Raw genomic sequence first — 21,581 nt, 5'->3', positions numbered from 1 at the left:
AAGGTAGGCAACTGGTGGTATGTAGGAAAAACCCTCATACACTGGAACTGGGTGTAGAATTAATAGATGTTCTGCACAGTGTCATGGCTAATAAGTGGCAGAGCAGAATCTGATTGAGCGGACTCTAAACTCTAGCTGGGATCTACACTTTAGTTCTAGAGTCTGCTCTTATCCACTACATTATGCTACCTTCATGTGAAAAAGGAGAACTCATCTGGCTCAAACCCAGAAAACTTTAAGAAACAGATTCTTGGATCTCATCTATGGAAACTGGTGCAGTAGACCTGGGCTGAGCCTATAAATATATATAAATATATATATTTTTATAAGGCAATTCCCCAAGTTACCCTGATAACCAAGCAAGTTGAAGAATCCCCAAGGTTCCTTGTAGATATAAAGTTATTTGATTTTCAAGTTGCATCCAAACACAGAAGGGTAAGAAACAGGGGGGCTGGCCCTGCCCCTGGTGCCCATTACAGCAGGGCTGGGTCTTGACCCCTTTCCCAAGAACTCTGGTTCTGACACAAGGCCCAACCAGATCACTATTCCACAGCTCTCACTGGAGGAGGCCAGCAGCTTCCCACGACTCCCCTAGAGTTACACATATTCAGGATTCCCTTACTAGCTTTGAACTAAAGCTTTAGCAATCAATTCCCAAGTACACTCACATGCTTACTCCCATTTAACCCCTACACGCCCTTGTCGAGTGCTTTTAGGATCTTGTTCTACAGCTATCCTTTCCATCTAGTCTCATTCTAACTACCAACAAATCCTGAGCACCCACTGCAGGGCAGGGCAACCTGCATCTCTAAGGTTAAGCTCTCAAGTTCCCCTTTAAGCAAAAACTCAAGCGTAATTTAAAATCACCCATGAAAAAATCCCTTAGCTGGGGAGGTTGAGTGCTCAAGAACTCAAAAACCAAGAACTAACATCTTGGGTGTCTATTTGGATTATGCCTTTAGTTTCCCTTCCCCTCAGGGCAGCAGAGCCCAGGGGCTACTATGAGCAGGGAATGGCAAAGGCTTAAGGCAAAGAATTTCTTTCTCCCTGTACCCTGAGCTGAAAGAGTTGATTTTACAAGTTAAATTGAGTGTATGATAGGACTCCGTTGTATTTGCAAGGCATAAACTAGGTGCTATCAGGCAAAGAAATGAACCTAAAACCCCTGCCCTCATGTAACACATATAACCCAGTTGGGAGATATTGGCTCATCCTCTCAAAATGGTAGATGACAGTTAAACATGAAATCATCAGAACTGTCAAACATGTGATACTAAGTGCTACAGACATCCAAAGGAATAAGAAATTGCTATAGTGTAGGCTGGGCTCAAAAGGCTTTCATGGGGAAATTTAAACTGGCTCTGGAGAAACTGATGGGCTGACTGAGAACCAATCTTAAGAACGAACATAATCAGTGTTCCACACAAAACACACCCGGTCATCTAAGCACACAATAGTATTTTCTACTATCTCTCTACTCTCCCTCTTGACAGCGCCAAATAATTCACTGGCCAACCCTGTCCTCGGTAATATAAGCCAAGGTCCTAGGATAACCATGTGCCACAGTTTGAGTTCTACTTGGTTACTTACCAAAGCTTAAACTAAATCTTAATATTACTGTTATGTTAAAAGTGCTACACAACCAAGAAAAGCATGAGAATTGCTTCCTTACAAAGATGGAAAATCTTACATGAGCATTTAACCTGACTTTCCTGACAAATCAGAAGTTTGAGTACTCTGATCCGTTTCTTCAAACCCTAAGTCAGTACTTGGATGGTCTCACGTCAGCCTGTGTTAAAATTAAGCTGGTCTATTTCTCTTTCTCATGATGGAGTCCTGAGATCTCCTTTAAATCTCCCTGCCCATTCTGGTGCTTTCTCCACTCTCAGGACTCAAGGTGACCGAGCACCAGTCCCTGGATGCTGGCCCTGGGCCACATGGCACTCTGAATGAATGCAAGGAAGCAAGTGCCTAGGGACACATCTTGGATGTGGCTCTGATCCCTGGCTGGCTCCACTCACCCCTCACTGGACTTTTTCAGAAGGGGAGGGAGTAAGACTCAAAGAAAGAAGGACCCAGAAGCTGATCCAAGGCCAGCTGGAATAAGGGTCAACTGGAAGAGTGTCCAGGCAGAGATCTTTAAACAGCCCTGATTTACATGGGAAGCAGTCTAATAAATCAACATAACACAGTACATTTCCAAAAGGCAGATGCTGGCCAATTTCTCCAAGACTGAAGGACGTTTCTAACTTTTCCTTTAGGAGATGGCATGAGCACAAGTCAGAAATACCAAGTTCAAATCCAGATTCTATTAAGACTCTGCTGAAGCACTTGTGAGACTTCAGGCATTTCCTAACTTTCAGCTTGTTTCCTCAACTATAAAAGCAGCCAGTACACAGAGATGACTTTTATGACTAGATAACTAGTTAATGATTTTAAAGGCAGGAGCATCACAAGTCTGAGAAAAGTCAAAAGCAAATATCAGAGTCCGAATAGAAGGGACAATGGTTGGGGACGGCGCCTCAGTCAGTTTAGTCTTGAGTCCATTTCCTCTCATGATCTCAGGGTTTTGGGATCCAGCTTGTCAGGTTCTGTGCTCAGCGTGGAGTCTGCTTGTCCCTCTCCCTCTGCTCTTCCCCCTGCGTGTGCACCCTCACGCTCTCTCCCCCTCAAATAAATAAATCTTTAAAAAGAAGAAGAAGGGACAATGGGCCTTGAGAGCCTCTAGAAGACGATGATCAGAAAGTTCCCCAATAAGATAACGGACTGGGGTAAAAAAAAAAAAAAAAAAAAAAAAAACCAGAATTGCTAAGAATATCTTATAGATTTCTTCCTTCTAGGTTCTGTTCTGCCTAATAGTCAAACACAGATTCAGCTCCTTCCAGAACATCTGAGTGATGATACATAGAATGGACATACCCACAGACATCATTCCACACGGTCTACCTGGCAGGGCTGGTAACTCAACCTTGACCTAAATGAAATGAAAGATCCCAAGGGGCACAGACCCTGACCTCTGTAACTCAGAAAATGATCTCATCATCATTTGGAGTCTCAACTTCCTTAATGCACAGTCTAAAAACCTGAGTGAAGTTTTACAGTCTCTAGTTCAGTTTTACAGTCCCCAAAGTTTTAGGAACACCCAACTCGTTCTAAGGCTCTCAGATACATTATTCTGTCATAAAATCTTAACTAGAGTTCAAAATGGTATTTAAATACTTAAACAGCATTGTAGAAAACGTAACCGGTGAAAACCTATGGCAGTTCCTATACTAGTGCACTCATCTGATATTCCCACACATCTTTACTTCTCCTGCCTCAATAAAGTCCCTTGTTCAGCAAATTTACTTTATCAGTCCAATTAAGGCCAATTAAAGTTAAATTGCTTTGAACATGGGTTTCATAAATGTGACTAAGAATTTAAATTATCAATTACCCCACCTACAATAAACTTTGGCTTTGCTCTTTGGCAGTCAGAATCGGAATGGATAACACCTGTCCAGTAGCTGGCACACAGTAGGAATTCAATTAGTGCTTCCCAATTCATCACCATTAATAGCCACCATTTAGACAGCAAATACGCATGCTCGGCAGGAAGTCAGCATTGTGCATACGGTGGTCTCTTAACTCCTTACAACTTTACTAAGCAGTAATATCTCCATTTTACAGATAAGGAAACTAAGGCTTAAAATAAATTAACAGCTGCTACATGGACCAGAAGGATCAGGTCTCTTGCTCTCAGCAGGGCCCACTGAACTTTTCCGTAGAGCGCAGAGTTGAGGACACTGGACCAGAAGTTGTGAGACTCTCAACCTCACTGACTGTTACTTACACCCACATTAGTTACAGACAACGGTGACAACTGATGTGATCGCGGCCTGTATGCACACTGGCTCTCCTGGGAGGACCAAGGCTGCTCCTGAAGCTCGAACTTTACCAAAAGAAGGGAAAGGGACAGGATTTGACATACACCACAGCCCCCTACAAGGTGGTTCCTGCCACACTCTAAGCTCTAGGGAAAGATACACTCCCGGGTGTGATCAGCCACTCCCCTCTGTCAGCCTCCTAAGCAGAGCATTTCTAGAAGGAGGCAGACTCTGCTGACAGGCTTATTCTTACCCACAGGAGGACTTGCAGCAGCTCTAAGGGCAGTAACAGGTTTTAGCAAGTATGCTGCTTAGTGACAGGTTCCTGGCTAAAATCACATTTTGCAAGTCTCCATCCCAAAGATATTTTCTTGCCCCAATACATCCCCTTCACGATGCTGGCTTGAACCACTATTCCAAGGAAGCCATCGCACCCAGTAGGCGTCAGGGGCAAGGGACCATCAAGCAGAACGTATTCCCTCTCCCGGCCCACATCATCGCTGCACTAACCAGTTCAAACTCTCCAGATGGGTGGATGCACATTTACACACTCCTAAGTGTTCAGACACTAAACATCATCCATTAGCTGAGGTAACAGAAACCACCTTTCATTTCAGATTTATAGCTTAACAATTATTTCTACCGAGAGAAGGCAGAGAATAAGCAGCTGGCCAGCCCTGCAGACCACCAGCCCGCAGCCTCCCCACCCCCCACCCGTTTCCTTGCTTCACTAGCAGGTGTTATCAGAAAAACCTGACGTTAGGATTCACCAATTTCAAAATTCTTAGTTGCAGAAATCAAGAGGGTTGTTTTTTTTCCCCCCAGCTCTAAAATCCCACTCGCCCCTCATAAACACAAAGTCCTCTCTTTAGGTGGCTGCACTTTGCTTTCTCCGGTCTGTTGGTCCTGGAAGGACCTCGGTTCAACTAAAAGCCTCAGGGGAGGAGGGCACTCCTCGGGGTTTATTTTTCAGTAGCACAGATCAAGAAGGAAGGCCCACAGCGATCAAGGCGGACTAAGCTCCCAAACCCCTCTCCAGCCCAAATAGTTTGATCATGTGGGAACCAAACACTGTCTAAAGAAAGAAAAAGAGGCAAAGCAATGCCAGTCTCCACTTTCTCCCGGGAGGAGCGCCGCTGCACTAGGGGAGGGGGAGGGGGGAGGGGGGAGGGGGGAGGGGGGAGGGGGGAGGGGGGAGGGGGGAGGGGGGTTGTCTTCCAAACTGTGTTTGCAAAGCCCGGGCCCAGACCGGATATTTTTTTGCTTTAACCCCTGGGCTCGGGCCTGCAAAACGCAGAGGCCCGAAGGGTCTTCGGGCACCGCCGGGCGCTCCGGGGCCCTGGGGGGGAGGGGGGGGAGACCCTCTTAGGGTCTTGTTTTTGCAGCTGATCTAGTCGTGCGAGCAGGTGCTTGGTCAATTCCATCTTCTGAAAACGGGGTGTTGGGGAGGAATGACGAGCAGCTCCGGCAGGAGCGCCCGCCGCGCGCGGAAACCCACGCAGCGCAGGATGCCACGCGGCGGTGCAACTTCTGCGGGGCGAGCGGGGCCGCGGGCGCCGGGCCTGGGGCTTCTCCGCCGCGGTCCCAGCCAGCGCTCGGCCGCGCCACGGCCGCCCCCGCCCCGCCCCGCCCCCGCCCCGGGCACACGCGTGAAGCTCGGCCGAGCGTGCCACCTGCCGGGGTCCCGGCAAACGTGCCCGCGGGGAAGGACCGCCGGGAAGCACTTTGTTTAAAAGAGAAGAAGAAGAAAGAAAAAAAAAAAAAGTAAACTCTCCCGGGGCCGAGGACAGTCCCGCCGGGCAGCGGGGCTCGGGGCTCGGGTTTCCAGGGCCGACTCGGGGGCGGCGCCGCGGCGGGCGGGCTGCTGGCCGGGCTCCCCGGGGCGCGGATCCGGGATCCCGGGCGGGGGCCGGCGGGGGCGGGGGCGGATCCCGGGCGGGGGCGGGGGCGGGGGCGCGGGCGGGCGGGAACGCGGCGCCCGGTCGCTGCTGGAGCGGGCCGGCGCCCGGCGGGGGGGTCGGGAACTTACAGCCGCCGGTCCTCGGGCTGCAGCTGCCGGTGCATGGCGAGCGAGAAGCCGAAGAGGCTCCCGGGCTCCCCGGCTTTCCGGATCACATGGTCCTCGCGGGTGTCCAGGTTGAAGGCGGCGCCGAGCCGGGGCAGGAGCCCCGCCGACAGGTAGAGCAGCCACAGCCGCCCCGCGGCCGCCATGGGCCGGCGCCCCGGAGGGGAGCGGAGGGGAGCGGGGGGGAGGGGGGCGGGAGCGGAGCGGAGCGGAGGGGAGCGGGGCGGAGGGGGCGGGAGCGGAGCGGGAGCCGCGGCGCCCTGCGCTCGGGCCGGGTTCGAGGCTGCCGCCGCCGCCTTCGGCTCCTCGGGCCACCGCGCCGGCCCCACCCCCGGGACGAGTCGCGCTGCCGCCGGCCGCTCCCCCTCGCGGGCAGCTCCCGGCCGCTCCGCTCAATGAGCCCGTTGTTCTCTGGAGACTCGCCGGCGTTTTATCAAGTGACGAGGCCGCCGGCCCCGCCCCGGCCCTGCCCTCCGCCCCCTCCCGCCGCCGCCTCCCGCCGCCGCCCGCCGCGCACCTTCCCGGCCCGCGGAACGCTCCCGAGCGGCGGCTCTTCTCTTCTCGCACGTTAGAAAACTGAAGCTCAGCCCTGACCCCGAGCACCCAGGACGTGCCCGGCGGGAAGGAGAGCCCTGGGGGGAAGTCACACGGGGCTCGGCAGTTTAAAACTTGGTTTCTAGGTGCAACGAAGCTCAGGAGCAGCTCCTCGACAGTAAAGGATGTGGGTGATTAAGAGGGTACCGGGCACCTGGTGGCCCAGCGGGTGAGCGTCTGCCTTTGGCTCAGGGCGTGATCCTGGGGTCCTGAGATCGAGTCCCGCGTCCGCTCCCTGCATGGAGCCTGCTTCTCCCTCTGCCTGTGTCTCTGCCTCTCTGTGTCTCTCATGGATAAATAAAATATTAAAAAAAAAAAGTTGATACCTATGCGCTCGGGAGCCCTTCTTTCCTGCCCCCAAATTCGCAGGACTAGATCCTGGCCAGGAGGCAGCTCAGAGCTCGGTGTGGGTGGCCTAAAGCCTCCAGCCTCCAGAGCATGGGGTGTGGCCTCCAGTGAGGTCAGTGAGGTGTTGACCTCTGGGGTAACTTTATTGGCAACTTCTGGGCAGGGGAGAGAGAATTCAGGGCTACTGTGAAATTTCAGGGACAAAAAAATTTACATTTTTCATTTCACTAGCCTCTAACATTTAGCATTTCCTTCCATTATGAATGTAGGCAACACAACACAGTGGCAGTAGGGTAAGGACCTATGACTTATTCTCCAGTAGAACCCACAGGGTTTTCTTGACATGACATCATAGATGTTACAATGCCTTCAATTACAGTGGTTATTAGGTAGACCCTCTGCTAGATCTTGTTATGCAATAGGTTAATTAAAAAGTATATATAGGGATCCCTGGGTGGCTCAGCAGTTTAGCACCAGCCTTGGGCCCAGGGTGTGATCCTGGAGTCCTGGGATCGAGTCCCACATCCGGCTCCCTGCATGGAACCCACTTCTCCCTCTGCCTGTCTCTGCCTCTCTCTCCCCCTCTGTGTGTGTCGATCATGAATAAATAAATCTTAAAAAAAAATAAAAAATAGGGATCCCTGGGTGGCACAGCGGTTTGGCGCCTGCCTTTGGCCCAGGGCGCGATCGTGGAGTCCTGGGATCGAGTCCCACGTCGGGCTCCCTGCATGGAGCCTGCTTCTCCCTCTGCCTGTGTCTCTGCCTCTCTCTCTCTCTCTCTCTGTGACTATCATAAATAAATAAAAAAATTTTTTAAATAAATAAAAATAAAAAAATAAAAAGTATACATACTGCTACAGCACAAAATTTTTTTTTACATTTTAACTGTATTTCAAGATAATTGGTTTCCTTTGTAATCCCACGTATTTTATGCCTTAAAAAACCTTGTTCTGAAAAGAGATTCATGGTCTTCGGCACCCTGACAAAAGGGTCCCATGGCATTAAAAAAGCTTGAGAAGTGCCTGCCTGTAGGCTCCTGGAATGCCTGAGGAGCCTGCCTTGCAATCTGATATCCCTGCATTGGAAACAGAAGCAGAGGGCACCTGGGTGGCTCAGTTGGTTGAGCATCTGCCTTTGGCTCAGGTCATGGTCTCAGGGTCCCGGGATCAAGTCCCAGGGGAAAGGCTGCTTCTCCCTCTCCCTCTGCCTGCCGCTCCCCATGTTTGTGCTTGCACTCTCTCTCTCTCTCTGTCAAATAAATAAAATCTTTTAAAAAACAGAGTACAGTCCCAGGGAAGACCTGGAGTTCTGTGTGTGCATGTGGTGTAGGGATAGGGATGCCCTTCACCTAAAGGAATATTTGTACCAAGGGAGCAGCCTACACTGCACAAAACTGCTGCCTAAGCCTCATCAAGGGTCCTCGGGTGGAACAGCTGCCAGAGCAAGTCCCTCAGCATAGGAGGGGCATGTCCCACTCCTCTGCCAGTCAATAACTCCACTCAAGTATAGTCAAAAGTGGGGTGCAGTGAGTTCAAAGTCAGTAGACAATGTTGGAGATCACACTCTTTTAACAAATGCAAAATAATCTTGATAAGATTGTGAAACTAATCAAGTAAACCAAGAAACATCTGTATTATGATTTTTCATGCAAGATAGCCTTTTTTCTTCATGTTGAACACCTAATATTGCAGAGAAACAGGTCCAAGCTATTACAGTTAGAGCACAGTGACCCTCACTGCAGGCTGGTACCCAGTGGGAGCCACTGACTCGGCTGTAATGGTTACTGAAATACTTCTAAACTGGTTGATAAAAGCTCTGTCCTGAGCTCCCCAGGTTCAACTTCCCCCACCATGGCCACTTTCCTAGGACTCACCAGCTTCCCCACAATACAGCAACTAGAGGTTTAAGCTTTTGTGCTGCTAGGTTGGGTGTGCGGATGTCATAGCAGCTGTTCATGATACTGAATATCACTCCTCTCCTCCAAGGGTTATTCTCTGCACCATTTGCTGCTCCCTTCCCCAGATCCCTTTAATAGATGACATTTGAATAGCCAGTTACGTCCTTGATCCCAAATATTGATTGTGCTCAAACTGACATTTTAAATAATGTTAAATTTAAAATAGCAACTAACTACAGAGTGCTGCTGAATTCAACGATGCTTTTTTGGGAAAAGGAAAGGATAAAGAAAACTAAGGATGAGAGACTTGTTCCGGAGTATCTTGAGTTCCCATCACAGATGGAAAACCTTCAACCACACTCCTACCTTTCACCTATCTCCTGCCTAGGATGCCAAACATGCTTGAAGTGGAATAAAACTCAGACTCTTAACAAGAATCTCTTTGAAGACTGTCAGCTTTTCCTGATTAACTGTAATAATCACGTTTTGTGAATCAGTTGTCATTGCCGTGGTAAATAGGTCAGGCTAACAGAAGAGAGAAGTGCCTTGCGGACGGAGATGTAGAGGTCTTTTGGGATCTGCTGAAGATATTGTCCATTTCTGGGGAGAAGAAATGAAAGAAGCAAGAAACCTAAAAATTATGAAGTAGAGACCTGGGGAGGGAGGTGCATAGTTTTAATGCAAAAAATAAATCTGAGATAAGAAGACACTTGTCTGGAGGCAAATGGAGAGAGTTAACTTCATGATAAAGGCATGCTGACCACATAGGGCATGGCATGTGTGTGTATGTGTGTGCACATTGCAAGAAGGGCTCTACAAATCCAGTTATGACAAAATCGTGTCATGTTCCCAAAAAGGCTGATTAGAAGACAGACAGGAATGCCTAAGAATATGATTATAAAATCACAGTAGATACTTCTACAAACAAAATTTTAAAGATTTTTATTTATTTATGATAGACATAGAGAGAGAGAGAGAGAGAGAGAGAGAGGCAGAGACACAGGAGGTGGGAGAAGCGGCCTCCATGCCGGGAGCCCGACGTGGGACTCGATCCCAGGACTCCAGGATTGCGTCCTGGGCCAAAGGCAGGCACTAAACCACTGAGCCACCCAGAGATCCCCTACAAACAAAATTTTAAATTAAAAGTCAGTGAAGTCTTTGAATAGATATTTGCTCAGGTGAGAGAGAGCTTTTGAAGTATATTTTACCAATACACTTTTCAAAAAAAATTATTTGTTCTATATCCTGCCTTTGGTAGGGGAGCTTTCAAATAATTTTAAACTATTGGTCACCTGTGGAGAAGTCGGAGCGACCCATGTCATGCCTGAAATATTTTCCATTTCCTGGGACCTACTGTAATCATTTTGCTATCAGGTTCTCTGTTGTACTGACTTCATCATCACCAACAGCAGAGAATATCATATTTGTCGCTTTTGAGGCAGCATAGAAACTAGCTATTGAAAATTTCTCCTTATTCTCATTTTGTGGTTGCATTATCCTGACAGTTTTGCATGTTTCCTGGAGCACATGGTCCATGGAACCCAAGACCCTTGCTTCAAATTCTATCTCTGTTCTAGCCTGGTCAGATGACCTTAAACTATGTAATCTCTCTATGCCTCAGTTTCCCTAGCTAGGAAGTAGAGATAATGATAGCATCAACCCCCAAAGAATTGCTTTACCTTAAGGATCAATAAAGTTGGCTGGAATCAGGAGAATTCAAATTGCCAGCTAAACCTTAGTTTAAAACCCAGATATATTTTATTTATTTTTCTGGTTTCATTGAAAGATAATTGACATATAGCATTGTATAAATTTAAGGCATATAATGATTAGATACATACATATATATAGTAAATTCCACATGAGATGAAATCACGTGGTATTTGTCTTTCTCTGACTTCTTTCACTTGGCATTATACCCTCTAGATCCATCCGTGTTGTTGTAAATGGCAAAATTTCATTCTTTTTTGTAGCTAAGTAATATTCCATTGTGTGTATATGCCACATCTTCTTTAGCCATTCGTCTATTTTTTTTTTAAAGATTTTGTTTTATTTATTCATGAGAGACACACAGAGAGAGGCAGAGACATAGGCAGAGGGAGAAGCAGGCTCCATGCAGGGAGCCCGACGTGGGACTTGATCCCGAGACTCTGGTATCATGTGCTGGGCTGAAGGTGGGCGCTAAACCACTGAGCCACCCAGGGATGTCCATAGCTGTTCGTCTATTGATGGACACTTGGCTTGCTTCCATGTCTTAACTATCGGAAACAATCCTGTAAACATAGGAGTGTATATATCTTTTTGAATTAGCAATTTCATTTTCTTGGGTAAATACCCAGTAGTGGAATTACATATGGTAATTCTATTTTTAATAGAATATAAAATTTCTTAAATAATTTTTAATTTAAAAATTTTTAATGATTTAATTTTTTGAGGAAGCTCCATACTGTTTTCCACAGTGGCTGCACCAATTTGGATTCCCACCAACAGTGCAGGAGTGTTCCTTTTTCCCCACATCCTCTCCAACACTTGTTGTTTCTTGTGTTTTTGATATTAGCCATTCTGACAGGTGTGAGGTGATATTGTGGATTTGACTTGCATTACCCTGATGATGAGTGATGTTGAGCATCTTTTCATATGTCTGTTGGCCATCTGTATGTCTTCTTTGGAGAAATGAAATGTCTATTCATGCCTTTGGTCCATTTTTAACTGGATTACTCAGCTTTTTTGGTGTTGAGTTGTAGAAGTTCTTTCTATAGTTTGAATATTAACCCTTTATTGGATATATCATTTGCAAATGTATTCTTACATTTGGTAGGTTGTCTTTTGTTTTGTTGATGGCTTCCTTCACTGTGTAAAAGCTTTTGTTTTGATATAGTCTTAATTTAATTTTCCTTACTTAATTTTCCTTTTGTTTCCCTTGCCTGAGGAGACATATCTAGAAAAATGTCATAGATTACTGCCTATGCTCTCTTCTAGGAATTTTATGGTTTCAGGTCTTCCATTTAGATCTTGAATCCATTTTGAGTTTTTTTCTGTGTATGATATATGAAAGTGGTCCAGTTTCATTCTTTTGTAGCTGTGCAGTTTTCCCAACACCACTTGTTGAGGAGACTGTCATTTACCATTGCATATTCTTGCCTCCTTTATCAAAGAATTAATTGACCACATAACTGTGGGTTTATTTCATTTTTTTTTGTGGGTTTATTTCTGAGCTTCATAGTCTTTCCATTGATCTTTGTGTCTATTTTTGTGCCGGTACCATACTGTTTTGATTACTGCTGGTTGGAGTAGATCTTGAAATCTGGGATTTGATACTTCCAGTTTTGTTCTTTTTCAAGATTGCTTTGGCTGTTCAGGGTCTTTTGTCGTTCCATACAAAGTTTAGATTATTTGTTCTGGTTCTGTGAAAAATGTTGTTGGTGTTCTAATAGAGATTGTTACCTCTATAGATTGCTTTGGGTAGTATGGACTTTTTAACAATATTTGTTCTTCCAGTCCATGAGCATGGAATATCTTTCCATGTGTTTGTGTCATCTTCAATTTCTTTCATCAGTGTCTTATATGGTTTTCAGAGTATAGGTCTTTCACCTCTTTGGTTAAGTTTATTCCTAGGTATTTTATTATCTTTGGTGCAGTCGTAAATGGGACTGTTTTCTTAATTTCTCTTTCTGCTATTTCATTAGTAGTGTATAGAAATGCAATGGATTTCTGTATTTTAATTTTTTGTATATTGAAAGGCCACACTTGGAGGAGATATTTTTTAAATTGACTTCTTTAAGGAAAAAATTTCTAGCTTCCTGTAAAAAGCGTCAGTGAAAAGAAAAGAAAAAAAAAACAAAAACAAAAAAAACAAGCTGATTCTGAGTTAGACCAGTGATCTCTGGAGTGCATCCATTCAGGTCAAGGTAAGTACTCAAAGGAGGCAGCTTAGCCTCACCCACTTCCCAACTGAGGGGCTGGATAAGTTCATCTACTTCTCTAGGACTCAATTTTCCAAGCCATAAAATGGTCAGAATTCTGATCTCACCAGGTTATTATACAGATTAAATGAATTATATACATGAAGTATACAGCACAGTGTCTTCTATTAAGTATGTAGCAAACAACGTGGTAGCGATGAAAACGAAGGAGGAGAAAATACACTAGAAAATAATACAAGAGCTGGTTCAGGTAATGTACTTTAAATACAGGGAGAGAGAACATGTAAGTGAGGTCATTTGTACCCCACATTCACTTCATGTAAATGGTCAGGATAAACCATTTCTTCCCCTTAGAGCTCGGCAAACAGTCCTTGTCATGGCAGTTTCTCAGTGCCTGACATTGAGGTGGAAGCAAGTTCCTACTTGACACTGGCTCTAGGTGGCTTGCATCTCTTGCAGTGTTTACAGGGACAACTGGCCGCAAACTGGTCACCATAAGCTGGAAAGAGAAAAACAGCTCAGAGGACTTGCCAGCTAGGAGGCCTGGTGGGAGAATAAGATGAAAGTTGAAGGACGTTCCCAAACACATTCTTATCTTCCTCTTTTCACAATCTGTTCAACCAGCGGGAGAGTTATTGCAAGGGTTATCCAAAACGACAGCCAACTTACAAATCATTGTTACTGTGTTTGAAGCTTTAGCTCATCTACTACATCTTGCTCACTGAAAATAAGTTGGCAGGGTAGTTAGGGGAACATGCAACTTAATAGAAAAATTGGACCCTGAACTTCAAATTTTTTTCAAGATTTTTGAATGTGGAAAGCAAGCCATTTGCATGCAAATAACGAAGTACCCACTATTTAACAAGACACTTGAAGGCAAGGTAATAAATTCTGCCCTGTGAACGTACCACCATATAGAACAAAAAAACAAAGAAAGCAGGAAAAGAATGCAGAAATTTGGACCACCTAATAGCTGAGAATGTTCCTGAAACAATGCCTTTGCTGTTCCAGATCGCAGGATTAAAAGTGAGGGGTCGAACAGTTCTGCATTATACAACGTATTTCTGGGCATTCCTGGTGAAAAAGGAGAAAAATGGGCCTGGTGACACTTATATCACATTTCATTTTGAAAAATCATCAAACATCAAAAAAAAAAATCATCGTAAGTACATTTTCAAAAGGCAAAAGACATTGTCCAAATTCTGTATCCGGAGACATCAAAGCAGAGACCTTTTATAAGAGAGAATGTCAGGGTCTCTGATCAAATTAAGACTCAGGATATCGCAACTTCTGATTTGGTAACCAAGACCACACCTTCTTAGCCTTCTTCAGCTTTGGCCCACCAACGCCAATTTCCTGCCCCCCAAACCAGGAACTGTAGCAGTTCACCGAGAGTGAGCTTGATGGAAGGTTCTCTGGCAGGAAAACACCACCAGGAACACTGTATCAGCTAAGTTGGGCTGTTCAGACATAAACACATTTGCATGTTCTTCCTGCCTACAGAAGGGTGGAAAGCCTCAAAAGCTAACCAGGGGGATTCCTGCCAGGGTGAACTTTTTCAGCCGTGGACACTACCAGCAAATAAAGGCTCCACCCCAATGCTCCAGAAATTCACTTTCCCGGAGTTACCAACCCATCCCCAGTTGCTATGGGTTACAGAAAAGTTTGGGTAAATGCCACATTGGTTGAAAAGAAGGTAACAGAGTATGAGAGACAGTCAGCCCTTTGATTTTGAAGGGCTATTAGAATTTCCTAATTTACACTCTGTAAATAACCAAAATACATTTATTTCTCTGAGACTTTCTTCATGTGCTGACTCCAGTCATCTAGCAATGGCTATCGTGGTTATAAATAACTTCAATCTGTATTTTTTTAAATAATTCAACTGCAGGAAGAATAGCTTTAGTGTTATGTGTATTTTTAAAATATATCCCAAAGTTGAAATCTTTTCAAGTGTTAATTAAAAGGAAATATATATATATTCTAGCCACTAACCACTTACAATAAATATTCAAAGAGGAGAGGAGCATTGAGTAGACACCGTGACCGTCTGCCCACGCACTCCCTTCTCAGACTCCATCAACACTCTGCATACACCTCTCTCCCACTTCATACTGACTGAGTGATACTGCGATTCATCTGCTTACAGAAAACTCTCTGCTACTAAACTTAGTTCCTTCAAAGAGGAGGCCGAGCTTTACTCAGTCTTGTATCCGTGGTACCAATAACTAGGAACTAATTATTCATGGCAACTACGAAAAAAATGACTGATTATACTACCTACGGTTTTCACTTTTATGCCAGTAGGCTTCTTTGAAGTTTAGGGGTTTTGTGTTTGGTTTTGTTGTTTGTTTGTTTGTTTTTTAAAGAAAATATGTCACCCTTGTATTACATGCTTAAAATAGAGCATACCCAAGAGTATATACTTTATTGAAAGGGCATATACCCCCCTCCTTACCCAGATTCCTCTAAAAATCAGTAATTCTCATAGAAATGTAAAACCCCTGCGTCAGGTCAGCCAGTTAACAAGGTCTGGACTCAAGGTCTCCGATGCTCTAATCCCACCAACAATTCAAAGGCAGGAAAAAAAAATGAAAGTGTACTGCAGAATCTGGAGTAGAAATTCTTAGCAAAGCATTCTGGGGAGGCTGGACGGAGCTTGAAGAGTGGAGCATGAAGGCTGAAAATCCAGAAGTCCTTTGAACTAAGAAAGCAGCAGGGTCCTTGGAGGGCTGGATCTCCTACACTGGAAAATATATTTGCTTCACTCTTTGATCTGCTGTCCCCAAGTCCTCACAATGCTGCCAGCATCACTGTGCCTCATCCTTTAGTCACCAAATAAACAGAAGACATGGTGACAAGTGGGAAGTCACCATGAAGTGGGGAGGGTTCGGGTGATAAGCTTCCCTAACCTCCCCCCGGCTCCACCACCCAATCCAACCAACAGTGTATACCTGAGGCAGTCTGCACACACCCTGCCCTCTCCCCCTTCCAGCTGTATATGCCTAACTGGGAGGAATCTCCATGCCAGCTAGGCCTTCTCAGGAAAAGATTTCTGGGAGACAGCATGCATTGAGGATACAAAGCAGACCCAGCTGAGGCTCATGAGCTTGAAGCAATACTACTCATGTGATGTTTTTATTGCAATGAAAATCAAAAGACTGGAGAAAATAGGCTTCTGTTTGCACCTGCAAGGATGATATGCTGTGGTTCAGAACCACAACTATAGTTTAGATGGAAATCTGGAGACACAGTTAGTGGGTGAGACAGCATAGTCATAGCAAGAAAAAAAAAATGACAAAGCATGAGGTAAACAGTGGGAAAAGGCATCCAATGTGTGAGTCCCAGAGTTTCATCCTTACAGACTAAATTGTTTTATATAAACATCCATTTTCCCTGGGATATATTCAAGGTTAATAGTAAAACTGTCAGCCAAGAGTTACCTATTTGGAACCCGTGCGATTACTCTCAATCATACATTCCATTTAATGGATCTCTCGATTGTTCCTAAATATTAATCCCTCAGTGCATACCAGTGTTTACTAAATAGTACTAAACACTCAGTGCATGCTCTGTGTATACATAAGGGTTTCTTGAGTTTTCCTCCATATTTTTTTCATATCATTGGGTAAGAGATTTGAGAAGTGAGTTACAATATTGGATTCTTTTTTAGGGTTCGAAGGTCACAAGAAAATGTTTGAGGAAGACTCAAGATGGCCATGGATTTTTTTATTTTCCTCTCCTTGAGAGGTGGGGTCTAACTCCCTCACCCTTGAATCTGAACTGGCCTTAGAGATTTTCTTGACTAATAAAAATTAGCAAATGTGATCTTCTGGGACTTTCCAGGCTGATGCATAAACAGCCTTATAGCCCATTCCTGGGACTCTTGGAACACTCCTTCTTGTACTCTAAGCTGCCAGGTAAGAAGTTCGACTTCTATAGCGGAGCAACCATGAGACCACGTGGAGAGGACATGATCCAGCCTTCATTGTCCGTGGCAAAGTGCCAGGTATGGGACTAAAGCTATCTCAGACCCTATAAACCTGCCCAGTCACCAGCTGAATACTACCAAGTAATCCCTGCTGAGACCATGTGGAGCAAAAGCAGCACCCAGCCAATCTCTGCCTGGATTCCAGACCCACAGAACTGTAAGATATTAATAAACTGGCTATTGTTTTAAGCCACTAAGTTTTAGGGTAGTTTATGTCAAACAATAGCTAGCCAAAACAGATGTAGTATAAAGTTCCCATGTGGGACTCCTCTGATGGTGGTCATCAACCTCTATTCAGCTGACCCCTCCTCTGCCAATCTTTCTCAGGGGGAGCAAGTCCACAGTGGTAGGCCATGGTTGGCAAAACTATTGGGTGATGCTCTCAGAGAAATGAGATCACTTATACTTGCTGAAAGGTAACTAGATAGAGTTTTGAGGGTGATGATTTCATGGCTCCATGACTAATTCTTAATCACTCAATAATAGGTCCAAAGCATGTACAAATAGGGTAGGCTTTGTACAGTTTCTCCCGGCGTCTAGCATGGACTATAGGGAAAAACAAAAAGCAGCTCTGTCTGGCATTGTGCAGTTGGTAATAGCTTCCACTGGTCCACATGGGGCTCCCTGACCCACTTTTACCTACAAGAGTCTTTTATCATCCCTAGTTCCCAGTAGTGTTATCCATTATAGATTATATATATATATGTCCATTATTAGAACATATTCTGAAATGGCACTGCAGAGTGTCTGGTAAGCAGGAGGGTGAATCCCAAAGTGTCATTCCAACACTGAGCATAAGAATCCCGGCATAAGGGAGGCGGTCTAAAAGCTTAGAAGATCTCCCACCAATGTCTCTCAGCCTCCCTCTTCATTAAAGGCCTTTTCCCCCCTCTCCAGCTCCAGTTTCATTTTGTAAAAAGGTTCACTGCCTTATGTGCCATGAGCAGACAAGCTTATCGAATGAACTGTAAATCTAATCAGTTTGGCACAGGGGTTTCATGGGAGCCATGTAAACAATAGCTGGAGTTGTGTTAAGCTTCACTGACTCCAACTGATTCCCAGTTTGGTTCATTTGTGCAGAACAGTTGGAGATACAAAGCCAAGCCCATTAATTTCCAGAGAGCAGTTCTAACAGAGAAACGAGCTGTCAGTCCCCGGGAGGCTTTCAATCCACACTCTAACTACAGGATTTTATTTAAGGCATAAGGTGTGTCTTCGTGTTACTCAATTTCTTTCCATTTCCTCAATATTCCGTATTTCTTAGGAAATCCCGGCAATTCTTGTTGAAATTGGAATCCTGCGGAGAAATGAGCAGAGAATGTCTCCAAGTTCCCACGGCCCCGCATAAAAGTGATCAAAGTGTGGTCCTGAGTCCCCACCCGAGGCTGCATCTTAACATGCTTGTACCCCAGGTTACCTCCAGAAAAAAAGACTGAATCAGCCTCCGCAGCTAGTTCAGTTCTATTTCTCATTCCTCTACTTCTACCTCCAGAAAAAAAGACTGAATCAGCCTCCGCAGCTAGTTCAGTTCTATTTCTCATTCCTCTACTTCTACGGCAACACATTCGTGTTTTTCATGTGAATTACACCCTCAAGATTGTAAAGTTTAGTAGTCACAAGGCTGAAGTCACACCACTTTTCAATCTCTTAAATAGCATATGCTTAGTTTCCAGATGGAAAAATGAATATTCACCACAGCTCCATGAGGAATACCAATTTCCCATCACTCCCTAGCATTGGGCGATGCAGTTATAATACTGTGCTAATTTAGGGCATTTTCTGGTCCTCCGAGCCTCATATTTACATACTAGCTGAAACTGCAAATGGAAATGAATGGAGATGATGATATTTGCTTTATCTCAATTTTTCTGTGAGAAGGAGAAAAGCACTTAAGCTTGAAATAAGCAGATGTGAAAACACTTCTCACTAATCAAATGTTTACCACTAGGTTAGAAGAGGCTGCCTGTTTGGAGGCATAGAACCTGATATGTATACTTAGCAAGATAAGTGTATTTAGTGTGATAGAACCTTGGAGCAGAACTTTTGCAGCTTAGTTCAGATGACAACCAGCAATACCACATTTCTTTATCAGGCCTTTCACAGCTCATGAACTTGAATTCAAGAGTACCTCTTGCGTCTCTTTCACTACAGACTCACACCAACATATTGGGAGTTTCAAGTTACCATACCCAGAAGTAGCAGAGAGGAAAAAATGTCAAGAACAATGAAATGTCACTACAAGATTCAAAGAATTAGCTTTGTAAAAATATGTCCTATTAAATTAAGGAAACTTTAATTGGAATAAAGAAAATTAGATAACTAATATTCTGCAAGACCATAAAAACTGTACAACTGCCCTCAATTTGATCACAGGCAGTTTTAAACATTCATAACAACAGAAGACTTGTGAAATTATATATATGAAGATGACAGGAGATCGCCAATGTGATTCTATAAAGCGCTTGGCATAACAAACCAGTTTAGAGATCCACTTGCATTTTCTTGAATAAGACCACAGTGGTTTAAAAATCACAGAATCCCACCTTAAACTAGCTTAAGCTATACAATTGGTATTCAACAAAGGTTATGGAATTATCACAATAATAACTAAAATTTATGGGATTTGTACCATGTGATAGGTAGTTCCTAACAAACATTTTACATTGATGCATTCATTTAATCTTCACAATAACGAGCATCAGAAATATTCTTAGTGATCCCATTTTATGCATGAGGAAACTGAGGAGTAGCAGGGTCACATAAGTCCCCCAAGTTATACAGATCAGAGGTATCCAAGCCAGCTTTTGATCCTAGGCAGGCCAGCTCTAGAGCCTGCATACATGACTCCACACCCAACTAATTCCTAGAATATGTGACTTTTTGAAGTCATCAATCAAGAAAAAGCATTATCTTTTGACTTTATTTTGGTATCAGTTGGGATCATGGCTTTCAGATTGAAATCACAAGGCAGTAGTGATCACTGCGACAGTGTCCACCTGTGATGTTCCGAAGAAAGTCTGATTGTGTTTATTCTTAGAATCTATCTCATTCAGGGGGTGCCTGGGTGGCTTAGTCAGTTGAGCACCCTACTCTTGATTTCTGCTCAGGTTGTGATCATGAGGTCGTGAGATGGAGCCCTGCATCACACTCAGCAGGGAGTCTGCTTGAGATTCTCTCTCCCTCTGCTCGCTCCCTCCCTCTCTCTCAAATGAATAAATCTTTGTAAAAAAAAAAAATCTCATTCAATATCAGTATTTATTTGGTAGACAAAAAGAGAATGTATTTCCCCAATGTTTATGTGCTAATGACTTTAGTGAAATTGTTAATAACCTGGAAGACAATAGAAATTCAAACTAACTCTCAGAAAATGGGGAAAATAATTCTATAAAAACTATTCAATTCACTTTAGAAGCCCCAGAGATGTTTATTAATCACAGTGCCAAATCAGCCACTCCATGCTGCACGTGCTCTGATTGACCACCTCACATGCCCAGCACAGGTGATGGGATGGGGACAAACACCTGACCTGGAGGTATTGGACTGCCCTTTGGGTCACAGTCTATCCAGAGGCTGGAGTGGGCCTAGCAGATCCTCACTCTTGGGAGTTTGCTCTGGAAAACAGAGCGACCCAAGTGGCAACAGTAACTTAAGTTGAAAAGTTACGATGTAGGGAGAGGAAAGGAGAGGCCATTGTGGCCTTGTGCACACAGGCAAGCCAAAGCTAGGAGGGGAGCAGAACAAGGTGGTCCACTGAGAGAGGAGAATGAAGCAATACAGAGTGAAGAGAAAGGAAGAGGGTGGGTGTCTACACAGATGAACGTGAGAAATCAGAGCGTGCTGTGCCTGGTGCCGCTGCAGATTCTGGAGGTTCTCAGTTTCCACTGTGGTGCACAGGCACTCTTAGGAGCCCCGGTGGCCTGAGAACTCAGGCGTTGTTCCTTGCAAACAGAAAAATCCTACCTGAAAGTCAAATGAGTGAAAAGCGATTCACTTTTGGATAAAATCTCTACTCCAAAATAGGTTAGGGAACTACTGATACACAAAAAGAAAAAGAAAAAAAACTGACTTAAAATTAAGAATAATTTACCTAAGTGAAATCATGGTTTAAAAAAAACAATACAACACTGACCTATATGAAAAGGGATATATCATATAAAAAATGTTTTTTTTTTTTTAAGAGGTAGGCTTTAGGGACACCTGGGTGGCTCAGTGGTTGAGCATCTGCCTTTGGCTCAGGGCTGATCCCGGGGTCCTGGGATCAAGTCCCACATCAGGCTCCTCACAGGGAGCCTGCTTCTCCCTCTGCCTATGTCTCTGCCTCTCTCTGTGTCTCTCATGAATATATAAATAAAATCTTTTTTAAAAAAGGGAGAGGTTTTTAAAAAAAACTTTCTTCTCTCTTTTAACCAAATTTTACTTGGCACACAGTGTCATTTTTGCCACCCTTTAAAACAAAGAAAATATAAAGATACAGATCTCCTGGCAAGGGTTCCAAGAATAATTAAAATTACTACTGTATGCCTTATAAGTGAAGCTGCAAGGAACTGCGGGTCTTTGGTCTAGAGAGAATAAAGTTAAGGAGTGACTGGTTATTCAAAGATATGGAAGGTTTTCAATCACAATTATGTCTTGTATTCATTAAAGTAGGAATGAACAAGTGCTTCTGTCAGACAGGATGAGGAGTCCATACATAGGCTACAGAAGGCCAAGGACCGCCTAGTCCTGGAGAGATATTCAAGAAGAAATTTAGAAAACACATGCAAGTCTTGCATGGTTGACAAATAGTACTCAGTAGCATCTCTGGGTCTGAGCTGCCAACAAAAATACACAATGGCTGTCATGAAGTGCCATGGGAAGTCATGAGTCAGATAAGAAGGAAGAAATAGAGTATAGAAGA

At 44.3% G+C, this 21,581-nt stretch overlaps 1 protein-coding gene and 1 long non-coding RNA gene across 5 annotated transcripts in view; one reads left to right on the top strand and one right to left on the bottom strand.

Annotated features, from left to right (window-relative positions):
* The window catches only part of ITGA6 (integrin subunit alpha 6), an 82,778-nt gene extending 76,465 nt beyond the window's left edge, over window positions 1-6,313 (bottom strand). For 3 of the 4 annotated variants that reach the window (XR_012000323.1, XM_072751934.1, XM_072751932.1), the window contains exon 1: window positions 5,896-6,312. Coding sequence is in view for 3 of the 4 variants with exons in the window: in XM_072751934.1 (XP_072608035.1) it covers window positions 5,896-6,077 (182 nt within the window). In the remaining variant the exon portion in view is untranslated. Of the gene's footprint in view, window positions 1-5,895 lie in introns of all 4 variants that reach the window. The other variant, XM_072751933.1, reaches the window with a different exon arrangement.
* Window positions 5,910-19,920, top strand: LOC140598185 (uncharacterized). Its single transcript, XR_012000326.1, has 3 exons — window positions 5,910-6,044; window positions 16,367-16,702; window positions 17,949-19,920. It is a non-coding gene; the product is annotated as an uncharacterized lncRNA (long non-coding RNA).
* Window positions 19,921-21,581: the final 1,661 nt, after the last annotated feature.

The sequence above is a fragment of the Vulpes vulpes genome, chromosome 3 (genome assembly GCF_048418805.1).
Source record: "Vulpes vulpes isolate BD-2025 chromosome 3, VulVul3, whole genome shotgun sequence".
Lineage (NCBI taxonomy): Eukaryota > Metazoa > Chordata > Mammalia > Carnivora > Canidae > Vulpes > Vulpes vulpes.
Note: the sequence above shows the minus strand (reverse complement) of the source record. Positions and strands in the feature narration are given on the sequence as shown.